The sequence below is a fragment of the Mastomys coucha genome, unplaced genomic scaffold (genome assembly GCF_008632895.1).
Source record: "Mastomys coucha isolate ucsf_1 unplaced genomic scaffold, UCSF_Mcou_1 pScaffold15, whole genome shotgun sequence".
Taxonomy (NCBI): domain Eukaryota; kingdom Metazoa; phylum Chordata; class Mammalia; order Rodentia; family Muridae; genus Mastomys; species Mastomys coucha.
In genome coordinates this window covers 304,901-315,971 of record NW_022196897.1, presented here as the reverse complement: position 1 = coordinate 315,971, position 11,071 = coordinate 304,901, and the positions used below count along the sequence as shown (strand labels likewise).

Below are 11,071 nucleotides of genomic sequence, written 5' to 3'. Positions count from 1 at the left end.
ATATATATATATATTGGATATTAGCCCTCTATTGGATGAAGGATTGGTAAAGATCTTTTTCCAATTGGTTGGTTGCCTTTTTGTCCTATCGACAGTGTCCTTTGCCTTACAGAAGCTTTGTAATTTTATCGGGTCCCATTTGTTGATTCTTGATCTTAGAGCAGAAGCCATTGGTGTTCTTTCTGTTTAGGTTTTTTTTCCTCTGTGCCCATGTGTTCAAAGCTCTTCCCCACTTTCTCCTCTATAAGCTTCAGTGTATCTGGTTTTATGTGGAAGTCCTTGATCCACTTGGACTTGAGCTTTGTGCAAGGAAATAAAAATAGATCAATTTGCATTCTTCTACATGCTAACTGCCAGTTGAACCAACACCATTTATTACAAAAGCTGTCTTTTTTCACTGGATGGTTGGTTTTAGCTTCTTTGTCAAATATCAAGTGACCATATGTGTGTGGGTTCATTTCTGGGTCTTCAATTCTATTCCATTTCCATTCATCTTCCTACCTGTCTCTGTACCAATACCATGCAGTTTTTTTTTGTTTGTTTTTTGTTTTTTTTTATCATTATTGCTCTGTAATACAGCTTGAGGTCAGGGATGGTGATTTCCCTAAGAAGTTTTATTGTTGTTGAGAATAGTTTTTGTTATCCTGTTTTTTTTTTCATTTCAAATGAGTTTGCAAATTGCTCTTTCTAACTCTCTGAAAAATTGATTTGGAATTTTGATGGGAATTACATTGAATCTGTACATTACTTTCAGCAGGATGTCCATTTTTACTATATTAATCCTGCCAATCTATGAGCATGGGAGATCTTTCCATCTTCTGAAGAGCTTCTTTGATTTCTTTCTTTAGAGACTTGAAGTTCTTGTCATATAGATCTTTCACTTGCTTGGTTAGAGTCACACCAAGGTATGCAATATTATTTGTGACTGTTGTGAAGGATGTTGTTTTCCTAATTTCTTTCTCCGCCTGTTTATCCTTTGAGTAGAGGAAGGCTACTGATTGGTTTGAGTTAATTTTATATCCAGCCACTTTGCTGATGTTGTTTATCAGCTTTAGGAGTTCTCTAGTGGAATTTTTTGGGTCACTTAAGTATACTATCATATCATCTGTAAATAGTGATATTTTTACTTCTTCCTTTCCAATTTGTATCCCTTTGACCTCTTTTTGTTGTCTAATTGCCCTAGCTAAAACTTCAAGTACTATGTTTGAAAGATAAGGAGAGAGTGGGCAGCCTTGTCTAGTCCCTGATTTTAGTGAGATTTCTTCAAGTTTCTCTCCATTCAGTTTGATGTTTGCTACTGTTTTGCTGTATATTGCTTTTACTATGTTTAGGTATGGGACTTGAATTCCTAGTCTTTCCAAGACTTTTAACATGAAGGGATGTTTTATTTTGTCAAATGCTTTTTCAGCATCTAATGAAATGATCATGTGTTTTTTTCTTTGAATTTGTTTATGTAGTGGATTACATTGATGGTTTTCTATATACTGAACTATGCCTGAATCCCTGGGATGAAGCCTAGTTGATCGTGGTAAATGATTGTTTTGATGTGTTCTTGGATTCAGTTGGCAAGAATTTTATTAAGTATTTTTGCATCAATGTTCATTAGGGAGATTGGTCTGAAGTTCTCTTTTTTTGTTGGGTCTTTGTGTGGTTCAGGTATAAGTGGGATTGTAGTTTCATAGAATGAATTGGGTTTCTTCTGTTTCTATTTTGTGGAATAATTTGAAGAGTATTAGTATTAGGTCTTCTTTAAAGGTATGATAGAATTATCCACTAAACCCATCTGGTCCTGAGATTTTTTTTTGGTTGCGAGACTATTAATGACTGTTTCTATTTCTTTGGGGCTTATTGGACTGTTTAGATGGTTTATCTGATCCTGTTTTAACTTTGGCACCTGCAATGTATCTAGAAAATTGTCCATTTCATCCAGTATCTTGAACATTGTCCATTTCATCCAGATTTTCCAATTTAGTTGATTATAAACTTTTGTAGTAGGATCTGATGATTTTTTGGATTTCCACGGTTTCCATTGTTATGTCTCCCTTTTCATTTCCGATTTTATTAATTTAGATAGTATCTCTGTGCCCTCTGGTAGTCTGGCTAAGGGTTTATCTAACTTGTTACTTTTCTCAAAGAACCAATCAATTCCTGGCATTGTGGTTTCTTTGTATAGTTCTTTTTGTTTCTATTTAGTTTATTGGGTGTATTTGCTTCTTATTGTTCTAGAGCTTTTAGGTGTGCTGTCAAGCTGCTAGTGTAAGCTCTTTCTAGTTTCTTTTTGGAGGCACTCAGAGCTATGAGTTTTCCTCTTACCACTGATTTCATTGTGTCCCATAGGTTTGGGTATGATATGTCTTCATTTTCATTAAACTCTAGAAAGTCTTTAATTTCTTTATTTCTTCCTTTACCAAGTTATCAATGAGTAGAACGTTGTTCAGCTTCCATGTGTATGTATGTTTTCTGTTGTTTTTGTTGGCATTTAAGACTACCCTTAGTCTGTGGTTATTTAATAGGGAGCATGGAATTATTTCAATCTTCTTGTATTTGTTGGTGCCTGTTTTGTGACCAATTATATGGTAAGTTTTGGAGAAGTTACTGTGAGGTGCTGAGAAGAAGGTATATTCTTTTGCTTTAGGATGTAATGTTCTATAAATACCTGTTAGATCCATTTGGTTCATAACTTCTGTTAATTTCACTGTGTCTCTATTTAGTTTCTGTTTCCATGATCTATCCACTGATGAGAGCAGGGTGTTGAAGTTTCACACTATTATCGTGTGGGGTATAATGTGTGCTTTGAGCTTTAGTAAAGTTTCTTTTATGAATGTGGGTGCCCTTGCATTTGGAGCATAGATGTTCAGAATTAAGAGTTCATCTTGGTAGATTTTTCCTTTGACCAGTATGAAGTATCCTTCCTTATCCTTTTTGATAACTTTTGGTTGAAAGTCGATCTTATTTGATATTAGAATGGCTACTCCAGCTTGTTTCTTGGGATCATATGCTTGGAAAATTGTTTTACAGCCTTTTACTCTGAGGTATTTTTTGCCTTTTGACACTGAGGTGAGTTTCCCATATATTATCCTTTGTAGTACTGGACTTATGGAAAGATTTTGTGTAAATTTCGTTTTGTCATGGAATATCTTGTCTTCTCCTTCTATGGTAATTGAGAGTTTTGCTGGGTATAGTAGCCTTGGCTGGCATTTGTGTTCTCGTAGGGTCTGTATGACATCTGCCCATGATCTTCTAGCTTTTATAATCTCTGGTGAGAAGTCTGGTGTAATTCTGATGGATCTGCCTTTATATGTTACTTGACCTTTTTTCCTTACTGCTTTTAAAATTCTTTCTTTTTTTTTTAGTGCATTTGGTGTTTTGATTATTATGTGACAGGAGGAATTTCTTTTTTGGTTCAGTATATTTGGAGTTCTTCAGGCTTCTTGTATGTTCATGGGCATCACTTACTTTAGGTTAGGGAAGTTTTCTTCTATAATTTTGTTGAAGATATTTACTGGCCCTTTAAGTTGGGAGTCATCACTCTCTTCTATACCTATTATCTTTAGGTTTGATCTTCCCATCATGTCTTGGATTTCATGTATTTTTTGGGTTAGAAGCTTTTTGCTTTTTGCATTTTCTTTGACTGTTGTGTCAATGTTTTCTATGGTATCTTCTGCCCCATGAGATTCTCTCTTCTATCTCTTGTATTCTGTTGGTGATGCTTGCATCTATGACTCTTGATCTCTTTCCTACGTTTTCTAACTCCAGGGTTTTCTCCCTTTGTGATTTCTTTATTGTTTCTATTTCCATTTTTAGATCTTAGATGGTAGATGGTTTTGTTCATTTCCTTCATCTGTTTAATTGTGTTTTCCTCTAGTTCTTTAAGGGATTTTTGCATTTCCTCTTTAAGGACTTCTACATGTTTACCTGTATTCTCCTGTATTTCTTTAAGGGAGTTATTTATGTCCTTCTTAAAGTCCTCTGTCATTGTCATGTGAAATGGTTTTAGACCTGAGTTTTGCTTTTCCGGGGTGTTGGTGTGTCCAGGACTTGCTATGGTGGGAGACCAGAATTCTGATAATGTCAAGTATCCTTGGTTTCGTTTGATTATGTTCGTATGCTTGCCTCCTGCCATCTGGTTATCTCTAGTGCTACCTGTCCTCACTTTATATGACTGGAGCCTGTCCTTCCTGTAATGCTGGTTGTGTCAGAACTCCTCAGAGTCTAGCTGTCTCTGTGATACTGTGATTCTGGGATCCTGTGATCCTGAGATTCTGGGTGTGTCAGAGTTCCTGGGAGTCATGCTGCTTCTGGGCCCCTGAGAACCTGGTGTGACTAAGCTCCTGCGATACAGGGATCCTCTGATCCTGTGATCCTGACTGTGTTAGAGAGCCTAGGAGTTGAGCCTCCTCTGGGTGCTGTGGGACTGGCTGCAGAGTTTGTGCCCAAGGTAAACTGGTGCAGACAAGAAGCAACTCGAGCCACTGGTCGGGTAGTGTTCCTGTGTCCCTGGGTCTTGCTGGTCCTACTTACTCCCTGTGGTGTTGGAACAGATGTTGTGTCATACATACCCTTGATCCTAAGATCCTGGGCATGCTAGTATGCCTAGGAGTGGAGTCTCCTCTGGTGCTGTAGGAATTAACCATTCTTTTTTTTGTTTGTTTGTTTTTTTGTTTTTCAAGACAGGGTTTCTCTATATAGACCTGGCTATCCTGGAACTCACTTTGTAGACCAGGCTGGCCTTGAACTCAGAGATCCACCTACCTCTGCCTCCCAAGTGCTAGGATTAAAGGCTTGTGCCACCACTGCCCCAGTGGATTAACCATTCTTGAATACAAATTGCGAAAGCTCATTTATAAAGATCACAAGAATCTATAAGTATCTCTCACTTTATCACTCAGTTGTAATTGGCTGCTTTGATCTAATATACATATTAAAATTTATATAGCCTCTCAGAAAACAAAGAGCATTGAATTCACTTATGAAGGAAAAAAAATTCTGTGCCTTTGAAATCAGTGTGAGGAAATTTTTTAAACATATACTCTGTTTTACTATTGGCTCGCGGCATTTCACTATGATTGCGTGCTTTGATACTTTTCTTGCACGTTAGAGACTGAAGCTAGAGAATGGAGCTGCATGCATTTGCTAATCTAGAATTTTTGGAAGAGGGCAGGATTATAGGTTTTGTTTCTGTTTTAAAGATTTTACACTTCTTTATTTACTCATTGAAAAGAAGTGTGGGGGAGTTCAGAAGACAACTTTGGGGACTCAGTTCTCTCCCACCTTGTGAGTTGCGAGAGTCAAATTCACCCTGTCAGGCTTGGTGGCTAGTGCCTTTCCCCACTGAGCCGTTTTGCTGGCAATAGATATATTTTTAAAGGTGGCACTATTGTTGTCTTGAAAATAATTGAAATGAATTTATTTTTTGTTGCCAAGATTTTCAAAAGACCATGCCTGTTTAGCTGCAAATTTGGTACCTTGCTCAGTTCTAGCATTCCCCCTACCCTGAGTGTATATGTTCTTGAGTGAGCCAGGTCAAAGTGCTTGAGTCAAATTAAAATTATTTAACATAACACACTAAGTAACTAGAAGGGAAAAAATGAAAGAAAACGACCATCAGGCCTCAGATATAAGGACCTCCTCAAGAAAGTGTAGTTTTACAAGAAGCCATTTGTTGGAGCAAGTGCTTGTTAGCGGTGACTCAGCAGCCTTTAAAACAATTGGCTTCTTGTCCACATGTTCCCTCGATGCTTCTGTTTTGCAGAACGGAGACCTTATAGTGGGAGGACCCGGAAGCTTTTACTGGCAAGGTATGTTCTATATCAGAGGAGAAGCATGTTCGCTGTTACTAACACAGGCAAGCAGTCACAGCCTCAAATGTTGGCTTTTCCTAAGGGCCCCAACCCCCGGCTCACACTTTCTTGACTGAAGAACTGTTGCAGTTTACCCTTGGCTGTGCAGCCAGGTGTTTCTAACACATTCTTCAGTCTACTACTCATTCCTCTACCAACAATGTGTTGAGGTTCTAGCAGCCTTTGTATTAGATGCTGGAGAGGCGGGACTGGGAACACAGACTTGTTGAGTCTGAGAACAGAGGCCTGTTGAGGCTGTCCTAACACTCACTGACTTAGTCCCTTGAGTCAGCATCTTTCATTGAACTAGATCTAGCAGGTTATCTGAAATCTTTTCCAGTCTCCAAACATGGGGTGTACATGCACCCATGATATGTAGTACTCTGTCTAATACATACATATAAATATTTTAAAAAATTAAGCCATTGGGAAAGATTCAGAAAGATAGATACATGACTGATTTGTATATGAAATTACTATTAAATTTTATTGATATGTAATTAAAGACATTAAATGATATTTTATTCTCTTAAAATTATTTCCCAAACTGAAAAAAATATGTCTCATGCTAGAGATAAATGTAAACTGAACATTATTTTTATGTGTATAAATATTTTCTTCTAATCTTGTAATTAATTCCTTCATTTAAAGTAGAGAATATCTTTTGAATTAATAGCTATTTAATTAGTCATGTAATTAAACATATCATATAATTAAAATATCTATTTAATTAACCATGTAATTAATTCCTTTGTTTAGAGTAGAAAAATATCTTAAAAGAATTAATACCCATTTAAGCACAAGGAAAAAACTTACCTGAGATACAGAATTTTAAAATCTTCCAGAGGTTTAACATCTTCATAGACCTAGATAATGAGAATAAGCAACAGTCAGAATATGGGGAAAAGGGCAGGGGAACACTTATTGAAACATCAGAGAAAGCTGGCAAATTCTACAGATACTCTTCATAAATTCCTGTGACACTCTCATTGTTTTGATATCGGAGCAGTCATTGGTCCCCATCACATATTTACAACCCAGTTTGACTGGGTTTTATTCTTTTCTTGATTTCAACCCCAAAGGCCTGGAATTAGGTAGAATAAGGCAGCTTTATATTTGATATTAAGTACCATGCTCTCAAAAGCATGACTTATTTTTTTCTGTCTCAAAAAGCATGAGTTGACATTTTTGCCTTAGATATCCACACCCAGTATTTGTTTGCATGGACTTTTACATGTGATGGTGTATTTTGCATATCTGTATGTCTCAATACCATCATACTTCAAGACTTCCAAGAATCACTTGGGGAGAAATGAGCTAAGTTCTTATTAACACTGTAACATTGGTAGCCTTGAGTCTCTCTCTCTCTCTCTGTCTCTCTCTCTCTGTCTCTCTGTCTTTCTGTCTGTCTCTGTCTCTCTCTCTGTCTCTCTCTGTCTCTCTGTCTCTGTCTCTGTCTCTGTCTCTCTCTCTCTCTCTCTTTCTCTCTCTCTCTCTCTCAGTGAAATTTTAGACCTCATTGGACATAGCTGCCTCCTACTATTATAGTTTCTCTACATAGTTTTTCAATAAATGTAAAAGGCTCAAAGATTTACTAGATTTTTCCTTCAGCTGGGCTGAGAACTTTATAATCTGTCAAGTAGGTGAGTTCCACATATATTTGCAAAAAACCAAAACTCCTTATTGGAATGCAAAAGAAACTTTGATTGTATAGACACTAGCAAAACTATGTGACCTTTGAGAACACCATCAACTTCTTTAAGCATGAAAAATATTATATTTTACTGTTTGACATTACATTTCCTCCTGACTAAAACATTACAGTTTTGTTTTGTTGTTGTTCTTTGTTTGTTTGTTCACTCATTTTGGAGACAGGGTCTCATGTTACCTTGCCTGAGCTCAAACTTACTGTGTAGCCCAGGATGATCTTGAACTTCTGATCCTTCTGCCTCCACCTCTGAAGTACTGGGATTAAAGGCATGGGTCTCCTTGTTCCCTGCTCAGTTTTATGTTGAGCTGGGAACTGAACCCAGAGCTTCACGCATGCTATGTAGGCAGTCTATGAAATGAAATCCATCTCTAATTTAGACTACAAATTTAAACATAATTGACAATTATGTTTAAACATAATTTAAATATAAAGACAATTGCAATTGTCTTTATTTCTTCCTATTTTTATCACTTGAAGGCAGAGAGGAGATGTGCATTAAAAGTACAGGAAAATGGATAAAACATTGTCATTCAACTATGACCTTCTACTAGAATGGAAAGTTCTATCCAGTTATAACTAACCTCTGTCTGTCAGTGTGGGAGCAGGTAGGGACCAAGTCCTTGATAGCATTCAAAAGTGTGTGGTGTGATTCCAGGTTTGTCGAGCAGGATGCTGTGCATCCACTCAGTTGCTATATTAACTTGTTCCATCGCAGGTCAGGTGATCACGGTCAGTGTAGCAGACATCATTGCAAATTACTCATTCAAGGATATCCTACGAAAACTGGCTGCAGAAAAGCAGACAGACGTGGCACCAGCTTCCTATGACGACAGCTACCTTGGTAAGAACCAGTGCTCAGGTACTGGTAGTTTCTCAGAAGGCAAGTAAATTAAATGTACATGTTATTTATTTACTTATTTTGTCCTGACTTATCTGGTGTTATCTAACATCTTTTGAAAGCTTTCTTCCTTATTTTGAGTAGACCCTTACATTGTCTTTCTCACCACAACTTGCTTTTTCATGCATACCATACACGATCCTAGCTCCTATTTTGTAGGCTTATTGACATTCTCCTATGGCACATCATTGGTGGAAGTTATTCAAGATATCATCAAGGCTGCTGCTCATGCTACGCGGCAACATGACAGTACATCTGTCTGGTTTCAACAATAAAGAAGAATCTTCCTATATGCCTATATGCAAGGCTTCTCAAATTTTATTGTATGCAAACCATACAATGTTATTTTAATAGTGTATGGTTTGGGTGTTTTCAAGTGATATTTTGATTGCCTTATGCATTGAAAAGTTACTTAGGTTTTGTCAGTGTAGATGGAACTTTGTGTTTGAGCTCAATGACATCTGTGGGCTACTATCATGAAAGGAATTAAGAATAGTAGCTCATCATGATAATCAGTAGCAAACCCCCCCCCATACACAAAGGCTATCTTACAGAAATTATGCTTGGTGGTGATGGATTTGCAGCTTTTAAAAAGCTGCCACCTGCACCTACAGGTGTTATGAGTTCATGCTTTGAAAGCTGATCTGAAAATCTGAATTTTTTGGGCCATGTGTCTATTGAAGATCAGTGTGGGAGATCTTCCTTTATAGCTGGGAATTTGACTGAAAGTGTTTATATTGGTATGATTATTTTTCTCTCAGAGAACCTTTAACTTTAAGAAATGTTTGTAGAGGTTTCTGAACAACATAGTATCATGATAACACTTTCACTCTTCTAGATACAATTCATTTCTTTTCAAATGCAATTCATTTTTTTTTTCTCTTTACTATAGGATATTCAGTTGCTGCTGGAGAATTCACTGGGGACTCTCAGCAAGGTAAGAAACTTCATTGAACTTAAGTCATTTCAAAAGCTTGGGGAATGCTAAATGATATATAAGTCTTATTATAAATATGATTGATTTTTAGTACACAAGGATTTATGTAGATGAAATGTATATATCTATGTGATAATATGTTATAGAAAATATACACATACACATTGACACTGCATTTTATTTCAAAGAATTCCACTAGAATCAGTTTCACAACCTTGTCTACAAATAGTTCCTGAGTAGCCAGGGCTACACAGAGAAACCCTATCTCAAAAACAAATAAACAAACAAACAAAAACAAACAAAACGAATCAATTCCTATCCCTATAAAATCTAATTAAGCAATTAAAAAATAGGAAAATTGCCCAGGGTTATAAATGAAAACTATACAGAGGATTAAATGACTTAGACAATAGCCACACTTGCAAAATAGGTCAGAGTGAAAAAAAAAAAAAAACAAGATTTTCCACTCTAATTTATAGCATTGCACATCACAGGTGTCCTCCTCCACTTGATGTCACCCTAACATGTCAACACTTTTCACCTTTCTCCATTAGACATGCTCAATCCCAAATAACAGAATAAACTACTCCCTCTTCTCATAGACAACCTTCATTGTTTATTCTGTTTCCAAATCTCTAGTTCTGTGTCTATCTTCCCGCAGTACTTAATTTTTTTGATTAGTTGTTCAAATGCCATGTCCTCAACTCCTTATTTAGCATTGCCCTTTTATAAATTCCTGTGTCATCTCATTTTCCAACTCTTCTAAGGTCTTTGCCACCTAAGCATTTGTTACAGAATTCTTGTGTACCTACTACATGCCAGGATCTGTTAAGTACTGTAAATGCAGACGTAAACAAATTCTCCTTAATCTCATTATACTATAATATAGTATAAATTATACTATATTGGTTGTGATGAACACAGACCACCTGCTGTCTTAGTTGTATGAAGAGATACCATGACCATAGCAACTCTTAAAAAGAAAAATATTTAATTGAGGCTGGCTTACAGTTCAGAAGGTTTAGTTCATTACCACCATGGGTAACATGACAGCGAGCAGACAAAGCAGTAATTTTCACTGGACTTCAGAACTATCTAGAAAATGCATTCAGACTTTGTATGAGTTGAAGAGTTGTAAAATAAAGGCATCTCAAATAGTTCATGAGATCATTGAGAATTTATGGCTATCCATGCTCATTATCAATAGGATAAGTTGGGAAGTTGAATAAAAGAAAAATTGAGGGCCTAGAGTGTTGATTCAATGAACAAAAGACTGGTATACAAGAGTAAAGAGCTTGTGTAAAGAGTAATGATAAAAAAGAATGAAAAGAAAAATAAGTTTATGAACTCTAGATATGGATTCTTAATATGGAATCCTTGGCCTGTGCTGATTGGTCCACAGATGGCCCTCATGAAAACTGAACCTCCAGGGAGTACCTTTGTGGTGGCATAAAGGATGTCCCCAGAACAGAAGTTAGCAAGGCCTTAGGTAAAGGTTTAACTTTAAATCACAGGCAGACCTGCAAAGACAGGAGGATGCTCTGAAGAGCAGAGCTGAATGCTGTCTATTATGCACACTGAAACAGCTCAAAGTGTAATTTTTGCTTGTGTGTTTTCTATCATCTGTAAAGAAACACCAGGGAGTGGGGTGTTGAAACCTCCCACTACTATTGTGTTTTTTTTTT

General features: G+C 36.7%; 1 protein-coding gene across 1 annotated transcript in view; it reads left to right on the top strand.

Moving 5' to 3' along the window:
* Positions 1-11,071, top strand: part of Itga8 (integrin subunit alpha 8) — a 215,301-nt gene that overhangs the window by 41,219 nt on the left and 163,011 nt on the right. Inside the window, exons 6-8 of the mRNA XM_031369028.1 lie at positions 5,753-5,798; positions 8,267-8,392; positions 9,342-9,386. Of these exons, the coding sequence (XP_031224888.1) occupies positions 5,753-5,798; positions 8,267-8,392; positions 9,342-9,386 (217 nt within the window). The remainder of the gene's footprint in view (positions 1-5,752; positions 5,799-8,266; positions 8,393-9,341; positions 9,387-11,071) is intronic.